General features: G+C 43.8%; 2 protein-coding genes across 2 annotated transcripts; one reads left to right on the top strand and one right to left on the bottom strand.

Annotated features, from left to right (window-relative positions):
- The first annotated feature begins 642 nt into the window (after nucleotides 1-642).
- BCL2L15 (BCL2 like 15) lies at nucleotides 643-6,799 on the top strand. Its single transcript, XM_054981012.1, has 4 exons — nucleotides 643-974; nucleotides 2,910-3,040; nucleotides 5,524-5,739; nucleotides 6,015-6,799. The coding sequence occupies exons 1-4, from the start codon at nucleotides 842-844 to the stop codon at nucleotides 6,030-6,032; spliced, it is 498 nt and encodes a 165-aa protein (XP_054836987.1). The 5' UTR covers nucleotides 643-841; the 3' UTR covers nucleotides 6,033-6,799.
- On the bottom strand, nucleotides 6,629-21,043 carry LOC129330405 (uncharacterized). Its single transcript, XM_054980434.1, has 3 exons — nucleotides 20,815-21,043; nucleotides 14,693-15,027; nucleotides 6,629-6,814 (listed from the first exon to the last, which is right to left on the bottom strand). The coding sequence occupies exons 1-3, from the start codon at nucleotides 21,041-21,043 to the stop codon at nucleotides 6,629-6,631; spliced, it is 750 nt and encodes a 249-aa protein (XP_054836409.1).
- Nucleotides 21,044-22,496: the final 1,453 nt, after the last annotated feature.

The raw sequence follows: 22,496 nt of genomic DNA, 5'->3' as shown, positions 1-22,496 counted from the left end.
CTCTTTGTCTACAGGCATGCCATGATTCCTGGTATGCCTTTTGGGGGGCTTGTAGATTCACTGTTTCCTGACTTGTAGTTGTGAATAGGGTTACAGTTCCCTTGAAGGAGCAGATATGCAGTCTAGGGGTGCTCCTGAATACTGTGCTGTTTAGAATGATACCTCTTCCCCTACCTTAGGCTAATTTGCCAGTTGTAGCCCTTTCTGCAGAAAGTTAATCCTTCCTTAGTCATACATGCCTTGGTAAGATTTGGATTGCACTATTGAAACATGCTCTACATAGACCTGCCCTTGAAGATGTTTTAGAAACTTCAGCTGGTGCAAAATATGGAGGTGAGGGTTCTTACGGAACCCTTCCAAAATGTGTATGAATGTGTACCATTGAGCATGTACATATTATGAAACAGACATAAGGGTGATACAGTTGTGATAACAGGACTGCAAAAATAGGTATGTAGTCACCTTATGGGACATATCCTGCCTGCATGGCACAAAACAATATTTGTAGCAAGGTGCTAGAGCTGGTTTTGTTCCCAGCATTATTAAGGACTCATCCTAGCAACATTTTCTTCATAGAGGAAAAAAATGCACGCACAAAAACTTCCTGGTAAGAATTATTTTATTATTGCTGACGTGCAAATGCTAGTACTGAGGGTGTAACTGGACCATAAACAAGAAGCAACTTCCTCTTGCAAGGTATATAGCCTGGCCTTCAAAATCTACTGGTTGATCGAATCCCATTCTGACCAAGAAAGGGAGAAGCTGCAGGAGATTCCTTATATACAACCCATCTTGCCAGCAGAACTACTGAAAAACTGACAGTTACTAGAGACACATTAGCATGAAGAACTCAATGACCTTTGAGGAGCAGACGGAGAAAATTGTGGAAGTCTTGCTTTCTGATTTCTTAGAGGAAAAGCTACAAATAGAGTGTCGCGGTCTAGACAGTCAGCCTGCAAATGTGACTGAAGCAGGTAAGATAATTTATTAGCTGAGAAATGTGTTGGGATTTCTTGATAAACAGCATCTGGAACAGCTGCTTCAACAAATACTGGTATGTTTAAAGTTTCCTTGTTAGAGACTTAAAGTGAATTATGAACTTCCTTATAAATCACAGTATACTGATGATAGACATTGATTAAAGACTTCACAGTAATGAATTGCTCTAGAAGCAGTTGTTTGGGGGATCTCCCTATGACGGTCCTTGTGCACAAATACTAGGTAGCTTCAAGGTCTGGGTTTGGAGAATTGTTGCTATGATTAAGTTCATTTTCCCTCCATTTCCTATAACATCAGAAGCAAAACAACTTAGAAAAATTAAACAATTGTGACTTTAGCCCTACTGATTAACAACTAAAATTTTAGTTGACAAATAAAAGCTTGCAGCCATAATAGATGCAAGTAGTTTGCTGTTGGAATTGTTCCCATCAATGAAAGGTTGTTTTTTTGCCACAGAAATTTGATATTTCGTCCAACTCAGAAAAGAGAGTTGTGCTGTGTATGAACAATGTTCCTGTCCACTTGTATCCTTGGCCCAGAACCAAGCCGAGATCTAGTTGATGATAGACGAGCAATGATTTAACTCAATGATTTAGAAGAATTGCAGGGACGGATGCCAGTCACTGTGGTGGTGGTAACGGAGAGTGCCCTCAAGTCATAGTTGACTTATGGAGACCCCTAGTAGGGTTTTCATGGCAAGAGACTAACAGAGGTGGTTTGCCATTGCCTGTCTCTGCAACCCTGGTCTTCGCTGGAGGTCTCCCATCCAATTACTAACCAAGGCTGACCCTGCTTGCTTAGCTTCTGAGATCTGACAAGATCACACTCACCTGGGCTATCCAGATTAGGGTCAGTCATTTTGGACCTGTGGCTAATTGGCTGAGGACAATGCTTTTTACCCTTCTTTTTGTTTTTAAAAAGTAGCCTCTCTTTACCTCACCTACCTTTGTGCTTATTTTCCCCTGTATCTGTCATTTCCTTCTGTGCTCAGTTCCAGTGGGGAGTGACCAGTTGGGAGTAGCCTTCATTCACTACGAATGGATTTGATTATCTTTGGTAGATTGTTGTTTCTAACTGGCCTCTCTTTATAATGTATCCCCATTCCTATCTTTCTGCTGTTTGTATATTTTAAGTATTAAAATCCTCCATGGCTGTATACTCAATGCACCTGATGATGGGAGTCTGACCAATGAAATCTTATTTTGATATAAATTTTGTTAGTCTTTATGGTGCCACTGGATTTCTCTTTTATTTGTGCTGCAATAGATTAACATGGTTACCACTTTGGAATTATTTCGAAATATGCAGGGATCTGTCAAAAAGCACCCATAAATGCTTGCTGATATGTTTGCTGATGTTTGCTTGCTTTGCATGTTGGGAATAAAATGTAAAGGATCTTGTATGAAACAGGGGAAAAGGAGTTCTGCGTCACGTCCTAACTATGCTGTTCTCATGCAGATTCATCACTGCCACACATCTTCTACTTGACCATAGACTTCCTTATTCCTCTAGGCTTGTCAACCTTTCCCTGTGGCTGTACAGGGAGCAAGCCCTCTTCTCTCTTTGGATACTGAAACCAAACAGCATGCATTTTGTAAACAGCATGCATTTTGCAAAGAAAATAATCTTCCTTCTACAACCTTGGAGGTGCTTCAGAAGAGCCTAGAATATACTACCTTTGCGTCTGAATGGAGCACCCATTTGGAATCAACGGTCTCCACTGTGGCTTGAAGCATCCTATCATTGTGTGATTGGCCCTAAGCTCCTCAGCAGTCATTTTGCGGTTATGCTCATTATCTTTTTCAAAACTCCAGAAGTGCCTGCAGGCTCCACAAGGTTGGGGACCCCTGGTTTAATGCTGTCTGGGCTATGCTGGAGATAATAGCTGTGTATATTTGCTTTCTTTTAAGCTGCAGGGGATACTTCAAGCATTTTTGACCCAGTTATTATTGCCAGCCGACTGCAAGAGATAGGAGATCAATATAACAAGGACCTGACTCAGCATGTTCATATGCTCGCTGCAGAGATGGTGGAGGGAAAGGTAATGATTTCTCCTAGATAAAGAGTTCATTATCCTTCAAAATAAAATGTTTTCCTCAGCTTATAAAAATCATCCCATCCTATGTTCCCATAGTATAACCGAAATAAGGACAATTCAGCTCAAGCAAAACACCCCATAGATAAAAATATACTGATCTGGAAAAGAAAGATTTATTTTTTTTCTCTGCTGATGTTCAGAGACTAGTACCTTCTTGGGTGGAACAAAAGCTACAAAGCACATTTCTCAAATTAACATTTAGCTTCTATGTGGGAGATTTCCCCACATTTTCTCTGCCCCAGCCCCTGCCCCCCAGCAGCAGCCATTCCCACCCCACCATAGGAGGGGGGATTTTCAGGATATTTTTAAGATCAGACATTGAATTCCCAGCTTTTAAAAAAATTAAGTATCTAGCCATTTTTTTGCAGAGATATAAAGGGAAAGGCATATCTAGACAATGAAAGGAGCTACAGTCTTACTACTTTAAAATGAAAGCTGGGAATTTAGACAACCTGATTGAATATCATCATAGCATTCTAACATTGTAACTGCTGATTTTTTTAAAAGAAAAATCCCTTTGGTGGAAGAGTAGAAGGGGTGGTCGCTGCAGGAGATTGTGGCAGGGAAAATGGCACTGATGCAGGCGGGACCTAGAAGATCCAGATTTTCTTGTCCACATAGCCCCCCCACCCCAACTTTGCTGTGATCTTACCCAAAATATCACAGCAAAGCATATTTGGGAATGATCACAGGAAAGACAGGAAAAACCCAGGGGGTTCATAGAAGATTCCTAATGCTGTGGGGAAGTGAGAAGAAAACTGACTTCTTACTAGAGTGCAAGCCAGGGCAAACAATCTAAGTGGAAGTGGCATATGTTTAGACTAAAACTTCTACTTTTGAAGGCTTTTGTATTCCTTTATAACCTGTTAAGTTCTGTTTGACAAAAGAAGTGTGTACTGTGAGAACAAAAACTCTCAAATGACTTTTGGGAAGCAAAACCTTTCTCATATTCACTTGAAAACTATTTCTGACACAACAGTCTGAGCAGACAAGTCTAGATACTGCAATTGCCCTGCTGCCCTCTGGTGATCAGCTCTAGTCAGAGGCACAAGTTTAATTTGACCTAGGGTAAGCCCTGGACTATGCTGTAGTATCTTAGAAATCTTGACTGTGGAAAATTACAGTCATGCCCCCCAAAATAAAAAGTTTATTTACTTCATTTATAGTCAGCCTTTTCCCCTGAGACTCAAGACAGATTGCACAATTAAAAAAAAACACAGTAAGAACAGTAGAAAACATATAACCAACAATGAATGAGAGTGAGGAATACAATTAGACAGCATTAAATTTCCTCAATAAAATGTTAAACTATGCTAACTACTGAAACCCCGTAAGTGCTGTACTCCAAGTCTATGCAGTCCATCTCAGTCTCATACAGAGATTTTATTCAGCTTCTACTTGAAATGGATAGCAGACACCTCTTTGTATTTGAAACTGTTAATATTGACATGGTTTATTGTTTTAATGTAAATTATATTTGTATAATTGTAATATTGTTGTGACCCACCCTGAGTCTGCTTGGGGGGAGGATGGGCTATAAATCTAATAAATGAAATGAGATGAGGGACCATTAATACCTCCACATCTACTGTTAGAATTTTCATTTTTCTGGATCCACTGCATGTGTGTGTTATGTGGGCAATCCTGACTTTTGGATCCAGACACCCTGCTGTAGATTCTGCCACCACCTAGAGATTTAATTATAGAAACTGTTTTAGGCCAGCCAGTTTGCATGCCAGTGCAAGATACAGAAAAGGCTCCCACCCCACCCCTTTCTCCCTCTAGTGGTAGAGTCTCAGTATCAAATGAAAAATTGTAGAAAAGATTTTATGCCATGCACACAAATAATTTAATGGGGGAATATGAGAGGAGCAGCTGCAGAACACAGAAGGTGAAAATATAAGCAAGTCTCTAGCTAAAAGACTTCAGACATCCTGGATCCCCCTTCCCAGAGCAGGCATCTGAAAGAGGGTGTGGCAAATGAATGAGAGAGGCTTGCTCCTTCCTAGGCCATATTTCAAGGCTGCTCATCCAAACTTCATGCCAAAAGAAGAGCTGGTCCATAAACTATTTCTCTAGAACATGTTAATAAGAAATCTATGTGATCCTCAGCTGTTTGCCACAGAGGGTTGGACTGTTACTGTGACTGAGTATCTGCTTTGCAAGCAGACAGTCCCAGGTTCCCTGGTTCAATTCCTAGAATCTCTAGTTAGAATGGTCAGGTCTTAGGTATTGTGAAAGACCTCCGCCTGGGACCACGGACAGCTGCTGCCAGAGAAATTAGACAATAATGACCTTGATAAATCAATGGTCTGACTTCACTAGAATATAGCTTCACATGCTTATGTATCTTATCTATGACTGTCTGTTGTCTATATGCCTCCATCTAGTAAACTGCATTTTAGAACTCCATTCTGTGTTTACAGCTGGAGAAATTTGGAGAAATGGTGGAATCACTCAGCAAAGAATGGTGTAGCTATAATCCTGGTCTGGAGTATGAAAGAGCTTTCCTGGCTGTCTCTGTGAGGTTATTTAAGTACCTTGTACGTAAAGTTTCTTCTGTGGCTCAATCAGCTCTACTCACAGGGCTAATCAACGGAAATGCCCAAGTGAGAGTCTATATTGAGGAGCATGGTGGCTGGGTGAGTTAATGTTCACTGTTGCTTTACATTTGCGTTGACAGTGTTTGAAGTTAACCGTTGATTAGAACGTCTAATGCAGTATGCAAATGAGGATGGGTAAACGCCAGCTCTTGCTGGTACCTACATCCTGCCCTAGTGCTCTGGTTGGTGTGTCTTGATAATTTCAGGGCATTATGTGTTCTGTCTCATTGCAGTTGGTGCCTCACAAGTTGTCTGTGGAGTAAGAAATTTGTTTCTTATTCCACATGTTCCTAATGACTTTTTTTTAATTTTAGGAGAATGTTGAAAACTGAAGAGGATAAAAGAGTCCCCAGTTCCTTACTTCCAATAAAAGAAGCTTTGCTACACTTTGCCATTTCAGCAGTGAAAACAGTGCAGTCGAGTTGCACAGAAGTGATTTGTTCAATTAAACCGAGAACTAAACAAAAGGCAACGATTGGAGGCTATAGGGGGTGGGTGAGGAGAAAAGTTAGGATTTAGCCATCATTCACAGCAGGTCACAACCCAACAGGTGATTCATTTGACCACATTCTACATGATACTCCAATTGCAATGGCCTGGCTTACTGGAGAATTACTATCATTGCGTTTTCCTAGTTGCTATGGATTGGTTTCAAAGCAGAATCCTCCTGCTGGCAAAACACAGGGTTTGGGTCCAACCTGACAGACATATATTGAATGTCTGGGGAAATGTGATGTCCCTGAAATTGAAGATCTGGAGGACAGGCCCACAAATACCAGCTTTGTTCAACAGGTAGATTGACTATGTCAATAGATTTAAATTCTCTCATCTGTAAAAACTGAAATATAGTCAGCTTTCTCGTAAGATATAACATTGTAAAGGCCTAAGTATTAGGATTTAAGGAAACACATCTTACTGCTCAAAAAACTTACCAGTTATCATGCACTGTATTCCAGCAAATAACAATCAAAGAAGCCAAGAGAATAATCGGGACCACCCAGCGCAGACTGCTCCATGGATTACAGTTCCAGTTTCTAAAACCAAAGGAAGAATAAAATGCATACAAATAGTTTTGTAGAAAAATAAAGTTAGAAACAAGGATCATCATTTGACTCTTAATAATTCATGCAAGGTTTAATTGATTAATCTATTCAATTCTGAATAAGTTACACATATGAAAAACCCAAATATTCTAAAGAATACTTTGTTTTTAGATGATGTATTCATGTGTCACTTCAACTATCGGAGCAGGCGTCCCAGATCTGTTGAGGCTGTAGGCACTTCTGGAATATTGAGCAAGTGTAGTGGGTACCACTAGAAAGTGGCTGCCAGGGAGGGCAGTCCAGGTTGTTGGGACGTTCCAAGGTGACCATCCTCCTATGCAGTAGTGGGATGTGTACAGTGACTTGTACACAAGGATCTCCATTTAAACACTTGTTGCTAGATAACTGACACTGTCAGGGCTGGCTCCAGTGTCGCCGGGACCTGAGGCAGCTTAATGGCTGCCTCTGTGTGCATGCGCGCCGGGCTGTGTGATGACGTCACTGCATGTGACATCATCACACAGGGCTGGTACGTGCGCAGGGGGCCTTCCAGCCCTCCCGTTCAGTTGCTCTGTGGGCCAGGAGCAGCTGGCCATCCTGGCCGCTGGCTGCACCTGGCCCGCAGAGCAACTGAACAGGAGGCTGCCTGCTCAGCTGCCCCATGCTGCCACCACCAGGACGCGCTCATGGCCGGTGGCAGTGGCGGCCTTTCTGTGGCACGTGCCCCTGCCCCCGGGCTGGCGCCCCTCTGGCGCCTTAGCACCCGGAGGCAGCTGCCGGGCTGGCCTCAATGGGCGGGCTGGCCCTGGACACTGTCAGTTTTAACAATTACTTGATATCAAATACAGGACTACTAATTGGCACTGTCAATGCTGAAGATTAGAGATGGGCACGATCCAAAAAAAATTAACGATCAAGCTGATCGTGGATCGGCGCCGGCGACGATCCCGATTTAACGACCCGCACTGAGCATCTCCCGTTCCCGATCCGTAGATCGTGGAGGCAAAAGCGGAGGGGCGCCCCGCTGTTCCCAGCGATACAGAAACGGTGGGTGATGCCGGCGGCATCTGTGTTTGTGTTTGGCCATCTGTGTTTGGCCGTCAGAGCTGCCTATCAGGGTTTGCAGGGATGAGATTGGAGTGCCCATGGCTACGGAACACCCCCTTCCCCCTCCCTCCCCTGGCTGTCTTCTCCCAACTGGTGAGTGCTTTGCTGCTCTGTGGTTGGAAAGAAGCCCTGCTGATCAAGGAAAGCTGGGCTTCCATTCGGGTTTCCAGGGCGACAGAAGGAGGGCAAATAGAGCTCAGGCATTCCGCTGGCTCTGTTGCCAGGGGAATAGATTGCTGGCGCCTGAGTGTCTGGATCCCCGATCCGAGCCCAATCGCCCCGATCCAGGCCCCTCCTGATCGCTGGATCGTTGGCCATGGACGATAACGATCTGCCGGGTCACGATCGTGCAATCGCGATTATCGTGGTTTTTTTCTGATCGTAATGCGGATCGTGCCCATCTCTACTGAAGATACATGTGTGGGTCAAGAAGGCTTCTTTTGGCCTGTCTTTCAAATTTGGGGGGAAACCCATTATTGCAAAAGAGTAAACCATGTGTGTCATGTTACAGATAGGCTGTAAACAGAGTGCTGAACCAAAGCTTGGAGACCTACAGCTGTCAGTCAGCTCCAGCAGCAAATAGCTTAAGTTGGATCAGATGGAACAGAAGCTTGAGTCGTTCCAAGAACAAAGTTGCAGGGGAAAAGATATTTCTTTGGTAAAGATTTAAGTTCACCTGAGAACAGTGAAATAGGCCAATTATGAGCCCAAGCCCCTGAGGTGAGAGCAGGAATTTAGAAGGTCAGCCTCCTGGCTTGAAGACTGGCAGTACAGTTTCACTTAATGGCTTCTCGCTGTCTTTGCTGGGAGCTTACAGGAATGGGAGAAGATTGTGCAGCTGGGACATAGGGAAGCTGTGGATTTTGATCCCTTGGTTTAAGACGGCAATACTCATTAGCTCGAGAGCCACATGTATCTCTTTGACATGCCATCTGTGATTTTTCTGAACAGTGTTCCCCAATGTGGTACCTACCATGTTTCAGGAAAATAGCCAAGGTCATTGCCCAGTGAGGTTTGTGGTTGGCAGGTGGTTGCCACCTTGAAACAGAGCCTCATGCCAGGGATAGAAGAGCCCATCCTGTCTGTCGACCCTTACTCTTCTTCCCAGCCTCTGAGCTTTCCTCCCAGCACCCAGACAGCTATCAGGAGGAAAGCAAACTGGCCACAGAGAATAGATCCAGAGGAGTTAGCCATGTTAGTCTGTAGTAGCAAAATCAAAAAGAGTCCAGTTGCACCTTTAAGACTAACCAATTTTATTATAGCATAAGCTTTCGAGAACCAAGTTCTCTTCATCAGATGCCTGATCAGGCATCTGATGAAGAGAACTTGATTCTCAAAAGCTTATGCTATAATAAAATTGGTTAGTCTTAAAGGTGCAACTGGACTCTTTTTGATTTGGCCACAGAGAAGAGACAGTAAAACCACCACCACCATAGCAGCCTCCCAGGAAAGTTGCCAACATTGGTGGGGGAGGGAGTGGTTTTACACTCTGGCTTGCAAGTTCCCTTTAGAATGTTCATGGCCTGACCTGAGCAGGTTCCTGAGATTGGAAGCCCAAGTGTTTTTTTACTTCCATCTCTGCCTTCTTGCTGTCTGCCGCTACTGGCCAGATTTGAGTAAGCAGGCTCTGAAGAGAAGACAGGCACTTCACCCATCTTTCCCCTGCAGAGCCCCCATACTGTAGACATATGGCTCTTTTGGTTATTGGTAATTGTGAATGTGGCTCTTCATAAGCAGTGGAGAGAGTACCACTAGTTTAAGAAGTCAAGTGTCAAATCTTTCTCTTCTGAGAGCCAAGCTACAAGTGACAAATGACACAGGTTGGACACTTTTTGATGGAAAATGCAGGCATCCTGGTCTTTCAGCTTGGCTCTCCGACTGCTGTCTGATGGACTTTTCAACTGTCACTTGTCCAACATTCTGCCAAGCTGCCTACATTTCCCATCAAAACTTGAGGGAAGCTGACAAGTGTCCAACCTGTATCATTCGTCACTTGTAGTTTGGCCCTCAGTGGCCTGCAGAGCTCTTTTTCTTAGAAGGGCAAGCTAGTTTGAAGCCTGTGTAACCCTTGGTTGTGTTCAGATGTCAGTCTCATGTGGTCCCTTGTGCACAGAGCTGGTTTTCTGGTTAAGGAAGTCTTCAGTCTAATCACAATGTATTATGATGTACAAATGTAGGTATGCTTGACCAAACTGGGGTTTCTTTCTAGGTCACTGATCAGAATTCTACGAATTCAACGAACAGGTGGTCGTTGCAAGCCTTGTTCGTTGCTGCTAGTTGCTGTTCATCAAGCCAGACAATCTGGCACCTGCAATCAATTCCCTTGGCAACCGGAGGCAGGGACTGCCTGAACTCTGTCTGAACTCCTGCTGTTGCCCTGGAAACACCAATCTAAGGCCAATTTAGCTTGATAGGCAGGTCTTCCTTTTAAGTGTGGAGCTCCAAATTTGTTACAAGGAAGCAAAGAACAGGGGGGAGGGGGCTCCCAGCTCTGGTTTTTGCAGACAGTGAGGGAAAGACAGTTGCTGTTGGCATTTTGAGAGAAAGACAGGGAAGGTGCATTGGAGCTTGAATTTTCTTTGTGTGTGGTGGGATAGAGATCTACCTCTTCAAGTTCCAGGGCTGCTGCCAGGCTCTGGGCCAAGCTATTATTTATTACTAGTACCTTTCCTGCTGCCTGCTCAGGTAAGGTTTCCAGGAGTGGTGCGGTAGGGATCTTGATGGAGGAGAGCCTGCTGGCCCCAACGAACAACAAACGTTCATGAACAGGTCATGTTCGTCAATGTTCATTGTTCATGGATGGCAATGAACAACGAACACCATGTTCGGGTTTTTTTCTGTTCGTGCCCATGTCTAATTATAACAGGAACAAACATCTCCTGTTCTCAGTTTCCCACTCTGAGTTCAAATAACAGAATCACCCCACCAGTATCAGCTTCGGCTGCCTGACTCCAGCTGCAGGGGGTATTGAATATGACAGATGATCCTGAGCACCTGACAGTTGCAGAGACAAATTACTGATCTCCCATATCCAGCAAAATAAAATGGGAGAAGGCCAATTTAAAGGGTAAGCTTTTGGGGGAACTACATAGGAGTTGGCTAGCACATTAAAGACTCACAATATCTATTTCAGCCTGAATTTTCAGGAATTAGTACTCACTTTCTCATATGCATAGAAGTTTATATCCTTGTGTGTGTGTTTTATGTGCCATCAAGTCTTATGGTGACCATATGAATTAACCTCCAAAGCATTCTGTCATTGATTCAGGTCTGGAAAACTGAAGGCTGTGGGTTCCTTTATTCAATGAATCCATCTCATGTTTGGTCTTCCTTTTTTCCTACTGCCTTCAGCTTTTCCTGATGTTATTGCTTTTTTCCAGTGACTCTTGTTTTCTCATGATGTGACCAAAGCCTCAGTTTAGTCATCTTAGCTTTTAGGGAGATTTCATGTTTGATTTGTCTTCTTGGCTGTCCATGGTATCCATAAAACTCTCCTCCAAAACCACATTCCAGATGAAATACCCAACAGGAGATTTAACCAAGCATACAGTTGTATGCTTCTGTTCGTATGAGGAAGTGAGCTCTGACTCATACTGAAATAAATTTGTCCACCTTTAAGACTAACACAGCTATTCTGCTGGAGCTATTGTAAAGACAACCAAAGCAATCCCTCCATGGATATACAGCTGATGAATCCCAAAGTGCAGACAGTTTGGCACATGGCTTTTATTTCTTAACTCTGCAGAACAAATAGTATTAATTTAAGTTTTTGCCTCTACCAATATGCTGATATATCTGTTATATAAACAAATTAATTCTTAAATTAATCAGTTATCTTGGGCTTCTACAGAGCCAAAGTGAGGTAGATTTGATGTACATGTAACTTTAAAATCCTGGTTAATAGATATAAAATGAATTTACTGTGCTACATATTCAAACCAATTTAGTATATTTTCATCTAAGTAGTACTTAAAATATTGTTTACTGTAATTCCCCCACCCTTTTACCCTGAGGATATATCAAGGATTATTGTGAGGCTAAAATAGAGGAGGAGAGAACCAGGCATGCTGCTCTGAGCTCCTTGGAGGAAGGGTGAGATAAAAGAATATTAGATGAAAAGATAACAATACCTCTGTCTCATTCTAGTATTGTTTGTGATTGCATACCCAAGATTATAAAGTATGAATAAAATGCAAATTTAAAAGCAAAATAATTTGGATTACACTTATATGATGTTCTCCACAGATGATGCAGTTGGTGTGTTTACCTTTGAATTATACTTACTCTTTTGTGACACCAGGATGACCAGAAGAGTTGGAAGAGAGTGATACATTTAAATGAGATTTGAAAATGCCTGGAAAAGCTGTAGCCATCTCAAGCGTAGAGGATGTAGTAGTTAATAAAGTAGAGGAGGGGGTGGAGTAAGGAGTGGTTCTTACACTGCCATGTATTTCAGGATCTGCGTACAACAATTAAATATAACTTGCTACCTTTGCAGACTTGAGCAATCAAAATATTAGTGCTATGACTAGTTTTAGCACATTTTACACTGATAACAGCTACAGAAATTAAACTTATCAGTGCTTGCATTAAGAACATAAGAGCAGCAATTAATGATCAGATTGATAGTCCATATGGGGCCAGCTGAATGCCCCCAAGAGGCCTATAAGTTTTCCCCTGCATTGTTATTCAGAGGGTTATTGTCTCTGGAAATGGAAGTTCCAAGTGATCATTGTGGTTGATAGACAAGATTAGAAAAGAATAAAATTCAAAATGACTTTGTTAGACTGGAAAACTAAAGATGAGACAGTAGGTTGAGTGGCTGCAAAAAAGACTAATGCAATTTTAAGCTGCATAAATGGAAAAATAGTATCCAAACCATGAGAAATAGTGGTTCCACTCTACTCCATGCTAGTCAGACTTCCTATTCAGTTCTGTGTGCTGCACTTTTAAAAAGATGTAAACAAATTGGAATGGGTCTTCAGAGAAGTGGAGTAAAGATGGTCAAATAAGGAAAGATTGAAGAGCCTATGTATGTTTAGCCAGCAAAAGAGGAAACTATGAGAGAGATGTTGTTTCCATACAGGGGCAGGCTTTTGTGGGTTCCCTGTTGCTGCTGTGGCTGTAGGGTTAGCCCAAGGGCTTTTGCCATAGGCCAGCTGCCAGCTGGGTGGCCCTCCCTGTCATAGCCTGGAGTGCACAGAGCCACTGTAACGCAGGTGGGCAAGTTGCTGTTGCTGCCCCACAAACATGGTAGGTGCAGAACCCAGCAGCAGTGGGACTGCCTGCTCTGCCTTCATGAGGGCAGAGTGGAAGAAGGCGGGTGAAGTATGGCAAGGGGGAGGAGCGTGCCGGTTCCCGTGTTGCCCTATTATGTCGAAAATGATGTCATTTTCTTGCACAACGGGAGCTGTGAGTCACGCTGAAGCCCAGTTCATTAAAAATTGCCTGTTTGGAGGTGATCTTTACTGAACTGGGCTTCAGCACACCATGCAGCTCCCTGTCATGCTAGAAAATGTCATTTTCTGATGCAATGAGGGAGCATGGTAGCACGTGTACACTCTTCTCCCCCTGTGCCTCCCCCTGTTGGAGGGGTGAGCTGAGCCAGGAGGCACCAGGTGGAGGTGGGGGTGGCAAGCCTAAGCCATCCCCCTCCCATGGGCTATCAGGACTTTTCCATTTTTTAAAAATATCAGCATTAGAATACCTTTATAGCAACATAACACTGGTATTTGAATACTGGATAATATATTAGATCTTGAATAATATTTGAACTCCAAGCTTTCTTATTTTAAAAAGTAAATCTCTAGCCTCTGCCATTGCAGAAATATGCAATTCGCCTTTAACTTCAGAGGCTAGAGGCTTATTTTTTAAAAAGTGAATGCTTGGAATTTAGAAAAACTTATATACCATATAAGCATTATATCAGTATAACAATATTCTAGTACTGATTTTATTTAAACTACTGCCCTCTGAAGGCAGGGGGAGAAAATGGCTGCTGCAGAGACAGAGGCCGATTCCAGACGGCCCCCTGCCTTGCGAAACGTCGCGCGTCGTCGCGCAGAAAACGCGAAATATCGCGTTTTCTCGCGCGAGTTTTGCGCGACGTCGCGCAAAACTCGCGCGAGAAAACGCGATATTTCGCGTTTTCTGCGCAACGACGCGCGACGACGCGCGACGTTTCGCGAGGCAGGGGGCCGTCTGGAATCGGCCCATATTAAGAGAAATTGCTGCCATGTGGGTAGGAAAATCTGAAATTCCGATTTTCCCACCCACACAATAGCCACCCAGCTTTACTGCAATCTTCTCCAAAACTTTACAGCAAAGTAGGTTTGAGAAAGATTGGAGAAAATCTGGGGAAAACCCCAGAGGTATACAAATACACCACAGCAGGAAAAAACAACAACTTCCCCAAAGCATTTAACCTGGGGCATATAACCTGTGAGGAAATGCCCTGAGTATTATTTTGCAAGTATTCCTGAATGTATGCTTAATATACCCACTTTAAAGTAGGAAATACCTTTGCTAAGAAGCTTTTGGAAATTTCCACTTTATTGAGCCTGTGGTAATCTCAAATTGATACTATCACTATATTAAACTAGTATATTCAGACTTGTATATTAAGGTAGCTATATTCAGACTCATAATCACAATGCAGATTGTATGTAACCAGAGATGGCCATAGGAAGAAACTTTTTTATTTACATGATGATAAAGACAATGAGTCACAATGTATGTTAAGCTATGATTTTAGGTTAATTAATTAATTTCTGTTTGTTCTGTTTCTGTATGGCTTGTGGGCAGTAATAAAGACTGACCGACAGACAAATTCCATAAGGTACCTTACCTTTATTGACCATCAATTTCACTTTAATCATTATATCAGCATAAGGTTTGTCTATTCCACACCAATAAGTTCCTGAATCATCTCCTGCTAGCTGTCGCATGGTCACCTTAAATACTCCTCTTCTGTTATCGCTGAGTAACAATCTTCCTTTATAATTCAATTTTACATTCTCTGTGTCTCCTAAAATATCACAAGATGTTCGTGAACTTCCCCAGCAACAGTATTTTGTGTAATACATGTATTTTCTCTCATACAAACAGGTTATTGTAGCGCTTCTTCCTTCTGTAGTTATCTTCTCTTCATCTGCCTGGAGAAATGATGTACAATGATCTGTAAAAAGAACCAGTGCACATCAGAAACCTACACAATCTAATGTGGTGGCTATTTGAATAATTTTAAATGTTAAATATCAGCCAGCACTTTCTGTTCTGTTTGCAAGTTAGCTCTTACAAATTAAATGTCCCTTTCAACATCAATTTATATATAAAGACAGTATTAGCATATGTCAGATTTCAGTCCAATAATTGAACGTAGCCTTAATTTCTTCCATTGGGAAAGTCTAACATGTGGAGGATTACTATCAGATGAATCATAAAGTTGGAAGAGTCTTACAGATCATCTAGTCCAGCCCCCTGCCCAATGCAGGCATAGCCTAAAGCATCCCCAACAAGTACTTGTCAAGCCACTCCTTGGAGACTGCCAATGAAGGTGAATCCACCACATTCCTAGGCAGCTGATTCCACTGCTGAACTACTCTTAACTTGAAGAAGTTTTTCCGCCCAGTACCTTCCCACCTGTAGTTTAAATTCATTGTTTCCAGTCCTATCCTCTGCTGCCAACAGGAACAGCTCCTTTCCCTCCTCCAAATGACAGCCTTTTAAATACTTAAAAGAGAATAATGTCTCCCATCAACATTCTTGTCTCCAAACTGAACATTCCTAGGTCCCTCAGTCTTTCTTCATAGAGCTTGGCCTCCAGCCAATGATTATCCTGGTTGCTCTCCTCTGCTCCTGTTCCAATTTGTCCACATCCTTTTTGAAGTGAGGCCTCTAGGGCTGCTCACAATACACCAGATGAGGCCTGACCAACACAGTATATAGTGGGATAATGATATCTAGAGAGCACATGAATGCATATTTTTATGTATTAACATGCCTAATATCTTTGAAATGGAAGTAGAAAAATGATATTTACAGCAAAAAATGTAAAGACCAGAATTTGGCAGGAAGGGTTGAGGATAGAGGGGGGCATGAATAGCAATATGAACAAAAAAAAGCCACAAACAGCCCAATCAGCTGTTCACAAACAAGCTGTTCGTGAGGTCCCGTTCCCGGCGAACATGTGTTCGTTCCAAGCCCTCTTCATAGCGTTCGTCAGCCCTTCGTAAAACCAGACAGTCTAGCACCTTTCAATCAATTCCCCTGGCAACGTAGGCATGGACTGTCTGAACTCTGTCTGAACTCCTTCTGGCTTTCCTTCTGGCTTGTAACCCCGCAAAGTAGCTTCCAGCAGGCAGTCCAATTTTTGCCACTGTGAAGAGAAAATGACATTAAAGGGGGAGACCCATGGATCATGCCTTTCCTGGGGTGCAATCACACTAAAACTTGGGGGGTCTTCAGAGGACAGTGAGGACTATGTCCACTGTAACTTTGGTGGGAATTGGTCATTGGGAAGGTCATTTTGTAACCCCTCCAAATAGCTTCCAGCAGACAGTCCAATTTTTGCCACTGTGAAGAGAAAGTGACATTAAAGGGGAGACCCATGGATCTTGCCTTTCCCGGGATGCAATATCTCTTAAACTTGGGGGATCTTCAGAGCAAAGTGAGGACTATGTCCCCTGCAAATTTGGTGGGTATTGGACATTGAGAAGGTCAGTTTGTAACCCCTCAAAGTAGCTTCCAGCAGACAGTCCAGTTTTTGTCACTGTGAAGAGAAAATGACATGAACAAGGGAGACACATGGATCATGCCTTTCCTGGCTCAAGTTCAGCGAAGTCCCAAGGGGGCCGTTCTGGCTCCCACGAACCTCCAACTACGAACATGTTTGTGAAGATGTCATGTCCGTCAATATTTGTGATTCCCTGTTTGTGGATGGCAATGAACAACGAACATCTGTTCGGGTTTCCCCCCCCCCTGTTCGTGCCCACCTCTAGTTTAGGAGGTTGCACCTGGAAGAGACTGCTGGAGAAAAAAAATTTCTCAGACCAATTTTATAATTCGCTTTGGGGGTTAAGACGCAAGATACATATTGACTCAGTTTGAGTCTTGTCCAAACTCTCCTATGCAACTTTGGTGCTTAATCAGAATCCTCACAAATTTATTAAAAACTCCATAAGCAGAGAAATCTTCTATGAATAAGACTTATAAAACATTTTGGTTTGAATCCGGATTATATATAGTATTCAGCCAAACGGGGCCATACATGCAAGATGGATGGATAGCGGCTATTGTGAAGGTGATGTACCTAATTAGGGAAGAATACCATAAAATATTGGACAGGACAAAGAGACATTTAAAACGAGCAGAATTACAAGCTGGCAGGCTCGTTGCCTACTGACTGGAGTCTTCGGATCACCGGAGCTTCATACCACTGCATGGAATACGCCCACTGATCTCCATTGACATCCACCTCATATTCACTCAAAGGAATTAGAACTTAATATTGTGGACTAATTGTTGGACTTACCTTGCAGTAAAATATCTACCTGGTAGAAACTTCAAGGATATATTATAACTTGTATGGAATTGTGTTATAGGCACGACGGAGCACTTGCACGTTAACAATATAATTGAATTATAGTATACACCTGGTAGTGTGTTTGGGTTTCCCTGGGCTTTGCCCTCCCTCGTGGTTGTTGAATCTAGACTAGCATTTCTCTATGTGCAAGGATTTCCACCTGCAAAACATGACTTCCTCCCCATCCCGTGGCAGCCCAAAATGCAACCCCAAAATTATGGTCCTAGAGGACAGGAGATCCCCAGGAAGAGGTTTTTGGCAGGTGTTTCAGGCTGCCGTGGAACTGGGGGAGGAGGAAAATGTGCTCCATGGAAAGAAATCCTTGCACCTGCAGAAACTCTAGACTGAATCTAACCCTTTGTATACTGAAAAATGCAGTAAAAATGCTTAATAACTTTTAAACATAGTATTACCCACAGATAACTTTATGTGCTGTTTCCACCTCCTAAAGTGGCTTTTTACCATGGCCTAAAAATAACTATAGCTACTCTACAAACCAAATTCTAGTTATAGCTTGTGTTTTGACCATTTCCTGTAGGGGAATGAAAACTGCTAAAGTAGTGTGTGCATTCTACTTTCTCCCTAAGAACAAGACAAATGTTAAAATATTTTGCTGGAAATACAGTTGCTGGAAAGCTATATGTAAGCCTGTGCTAATAAAACATTTAGAACAATCCCACTCAACAATTCCCATGGTGAAAAGCTGGAAATCACCAAAAGACAGCATCTGAACAAAATATAACATCCGTAACACAATGCTGAAGATTTTCTCCTCTCCCCCCATTTTTGATGCTGCTGAGAATAGAACTCATGGCCATTATCTACAATGCAAAGATTTTTGAGGTTAGATACCAGAATCTTTTGAACAAAAAGGCTGGGCAGCCAGAATTTATCCAGCAGCCCCATTCTCACTGCATCCTATGTCAATATCATTTGTTCTCAATTCCCACCTTGGGTCCTGCAAAGCTCAGGAAAAAGATGGGCATATAAATGTTACGTCATTTTTCCCCAAAACATAATGTATTTATGATGTCTGATGCTGGTCTTGAAGTTACATTTTCTCTGAATGGCAGTACTGCCTGGGAATTAGACGGGCAGGGCAGGGGGGAGGGGGGAGGATTTTCCCTGTTTGGATGTATTGCAGATGTGATTGTAGATGAAATTGCCCTTGCAATGCAGATTCCAAACAGCTCAGAGCAATCCATTTTCTCCCTTTCACACCTAACATGTGTTGACACCCCCCACTGCTGTGATCATTATTGTGCACCCACTCTTTTAAACAAATCAGGGGGTGCATGCACAGCACTAGTATAGGAATAGCATTATTCCACTTTCTTTTCATCTTTTGCTGGCCAAAATGCCTATTCCCCCGACCAGGCTACTTGTTGTTGTTTTGTCGCTGGACCTCTGTCCCTCCCTCTCTCTCCTAAACTGTTGCATGGGACAGGTAAAGATTCCAACACCAAACCACTACTTTGCTCTTCTATCAGCCAGACTTCTAGCAAGAGACAACCATTTGCCCTGTGAAAGAAGTTTTGCAATGGTGTTGTTCTGAAGTTGTATTTCTTTTTCTTTTATGGTATGGAATTAATTGGCAATAAACAATGGCATCCATCCCGTTCCATAACATTTCTGTGAGGAATAATGTTGGTCCATGAAGGAAGAAATTCATAATGTGGAGTGATGCACAGCAGTTTGGGGGAGCCCAATTTGCCCCAAACTAGGAAGAAAAGCATTAAACCAAATACCTGGGGGTGGATGAAACGGAAAATCTTCCATGTGAAAGCAGCCATTAAGACACTGTACTGCTTGCTGGCGTTGATAAGCTCCTCTCCGTGTGTGATGCCAGGATATAAGCTTTTGAGAGTCACAGCTCTTTGACGAAGGGAGCTTTGACTCCTGAAAGCCTATACTCTTATTGGTCTTTAAGGTGCTACTGGACTTGAAATAAGCCACTGAAGCTAGGAAGCATTCCTTTTTAAAGATTTGATTCTGGCAAAAAAAATTACAGTCAATTACTTTAAGATACGGTTATTCAAAAAGAATTTATTTCATAGTATCACAAGAACAGTTATGCTCTAAATGTACCTTAAATATAATCTGTATTTTCCATTATCGTATTTCCACAATAGTGAAAATTTGAAAATCACAGCCCTTGAAAAGAGTTATCCTTTTATGACAGTTAAAAAAATATATATACAACATTGTCAAACAATATGTTATTTCTACTTATTCCATAAATGCAAAGGAGCATCTATTCTAATCTGTGTTACCATTTAATATGAAAATATGCAACTTTCTACAAGAATACATATCCTTGATTTCTTCAGGAAGATAACATAGGATTGAGTTTTATACATTAAAAGTTTTATACAACTGAAGTTGTATGAAGAAAGGAGCTCTGACTCCCGAAAGCTTACACCCTGAAAATCTTATTGGTCTCTAAGGTGCCACTGGACTCAAATCCTGTTATACATCACAATGTTCGTACAAGTTGTATTTTCTGGACAACATCATGAACACATCAGTCCCCTGACAATTCTGGATTGCACCTCTTATGATTCTGGTGGCAGCAGCTTATTTTCAGTTAACATCTTTTAATCATTTGGTTCACTAGATTGAATGTGTAACTTAGAAGTCACAGCTGATAAAATACATTATAGAGAAGATCTATTTAACTATTTCCTTACCTATATATAAAGAAATCCAAATAGCAGAGTAGACCTTCATCCTGCTTGCTGACTGCACGCTAGCCTGTACAGGAAGTGTTTATGTATAAATGATAACTTTTTGGAACTTGCTGTAGCACGGCACGGCAGCGGTCACTCAGAAATTCACCTCTAATCAGATGATAATGATCTCTGAGAACTCACAGATGATAACCATCTCATAGAACTGCTAGCATCTTTGGCAAGTTGAGCCTATAGGCCCTATTAATCTGTAGTAGTAACAGCAACAGCACACATATTTACTGGGAATTCGGCCCCTCCCGGCCGGCAGCCAAAGGCTTGAGGCCGGGGGCCGCATTTGCCGCCGCGGCAGAATAAGCGGCAGTTTCCCCGGCCTCGTAGGGCCTCTTGGGAGGGGGCGGGGCTTGGCGCATAGCTTCGCGCAGCCTCGCCCTCTGCTTAGCACTCGCCTCCTCGTGCTCGGCTGCAGTGGAGGGTTTTTTCCCTCCTCCGACGGGCCGTGGACGAGCGGAGCAGAAGGGATGAGCGGAGCGGAGCGGAGCGGAGCATAGCGGTGCCGAGGCCAGCCGCGGCTCTCCAAACGGGCCGGTAGTCGAGCGGTGCTGCTCCTGCCTCCGTGCAGCCGCGGCTCAGAGGACAGCTCTGGGCGGCAGAGGGCGGCGGAGTCGCGCTGAGCAGCGCACGGCCACACCAGGCTGCGAAGGGCGGCCAAGTCGCGCTGAGCAGCGCACGGCCGCACTGGGCTGCATCAAGCAGCGCCGAGTCAGGCAACCTTCGGCCCAACGGGCTGCCTGCGGTTGGGTTGCGGGTGGCGGTAGCAGCGGGGAAACGGAGCAGGGAGCGCCAGGCTCCTTGCTGTGTGTTAACGGCCACAATTTCGGAGTGGGGGTGGTGCGCCGTTTAGGCGGTTGAGCGGCCATCTCAAGGGCGGTGGGGCTTTCATAGCACTGGTGGGTGCTTCTTGTCTAGCCTGGTGTCAGGTTGGTGGGTGCCTCTCTTTGCCTAGTGGGGTTTTATCACCACACACACACACACCCTTCACCGCCCCCCCTTTTTTCTTTCATCTATTTGGCTGTGGTGCCATTTCCCCCCTGTTGTAGGGGAAGTTTTGCCCTATAGGAGCCAATCAGGTTTGTCAGTGGCTTCTTGCACTGGTTTTGGTTTGCCCATAGGGGGCGGGTGGTTCAGTTCATTGGCTCTGTCACTGGGCAGAGATTGCCAGTCATTTTAATTTCTGTGGCTCTGTTGCCAAGCAGAGATTGTCAGCCATTTTACTTTCAGTGGCTCGGTTGCTGGGCAGAGATTGGCAACATTGACAGTACTGCAGCCCAAGCTCTCGGCAACGCTTGACAGTACTGCAGCTCAAGCTCTTGTAGCTGCTGTAGCCTAGTGGTTAAGTGGTTGGGCTGCAAATCAGCACTTCTCTGGTTCAAATCTCACTGCTGCCATAAACTCAGTGGGTGGCCTCTTAGCCCCAGCTGTATACTGACTTTAACGCTTGATATTATTAATTTTGCAGATTACATATATAACTATGCCACCAAAAAAGGGGTCTGGACCTTCAAAAGGGAAGCAGCCAGCTAAAAAGCCCCCACCCAAAAGGCCTCCCCCTGCTGTGTCGTCTTCTGACGAGGAGGAGAGTGCTAATCGCCAGGCCATTCTTAGCCGGATTGCTGCCCTAGAGCAATCACGGGCTGCAGGGGCTCATGCCATGAATGCAGCACTGGAGCAATCTGGGGGTCCGGGGGCAGGAGGCTCAGCAAAGCCTACTAGGCCAGTCAGGCGGTTGTCAGCGGCTGCCTTTCAATCTGAGGTACTCAGACGACTTTCTGCCCTTGAGGGGCCTTCTGTTTCTGCAGATGCTGTTGAGACCCAACACAAGGAGGGAGCATTAGGCATTGAACCCTCGAGTGTGGAGCCCGGCTGGATGGCTGACTCTGAACCCGTAGCTGTTGCGGTTGACCCAGTGTGGGATGGTAAGTTTGCACCTACACAACATGGTGAGGGGTGGCCCTGGGGTCCCCGGATACTGGACCCTGCCCACATGTCCTCAAGTCCGATGGCATATCAGGGCATGCGGCACGGCCCAGCACTTGGTCAGGTTGAGTTTGGGGCTGTACCGACGTGGGGTAATCAGGTTTTTGGAAGTCAATATGGGCAGCCTGCGGGCAGGCAGGGTTTTGAAAGGCAGTTCATGCCAGGGTGGCAGGGTCTTGAGGGCCAGTCCCTGCCTGGTACATCCACTGCTTGGCCCAACTATGCCCCCCCAGTGGGCTCTACTTTCACCATGACCCCCTATGGCCTGGTGCCCTATCGGGCGCTTCCGTTTGGAGACACTGCCCTCCCCTTGGGTGACCATCTTACTCAGGGTAC

The sequence above is a fragment of the Eublepharis macularius genome, chromosome 5, assembly GCF_028583425.1.
Source record: "Eublepharis macularius isolate TG4126 chromosome 5, MPM_Emac_v1.0, whole genome shotgun sequence".
In the NCBI taxonomy this organism is placed as follows: Eukaryota; Metazoa; Chordata; class Lepidosauria; order Squamata; family Eublepharidae; genus Eublepharis; species Eublepharis macularius.
The sequence above is the reverse complement of the archived record's forward strand: the minus strand, read 5'-3'. Positions and strand labels throughout refer to the sequence as shown.

Bases quoted from the DNA above. Each gene is read 5' to 3' on its own strand.
- BCL2L15 (XM_054981012.1), top strand. From the start codon at position 842: ATGAAGAACTCAATGACCTTTGAGGAGCAGACGGAGAAAATTGTGGAA. The intron at 975-2,909 runs GTAAGATAATTT...CTTTCTTTTAAG, and splicing joins TGCAAATGTGACTGAAGCAG to CTGCAGGGGATACTTCAAGC. The intron at 3,041-5,523 runs GTAATGATTTCT...CTGTGTTTACAG, and splicing joins CAGAGATGGTGGAGGGAAAG to CTGGAGAAATTTGGAGAAAT.
- LOC129330405 (XM_054980434.1), bottom strand. From the start codon at position 21,043: ATGGCCGCTCAACCGCCTAAACGGCGCACCACCCCCACTCCGAAATTG. The intron at 15,028-20,814 runs GTGTGGCCGTGC...TTCTTTTTACAG, and splicing joins TGGCCGCCCTTCGCAGCCTG to ATCATTGTACATCATTTCTC. The intron at 6,815-14,692 runs GTACCTTATGGA...TGAATTATTAAG, and splicing joins TGATGGTCAATAAAGGTAAG to AGTCAAATGATGATCCTTGT.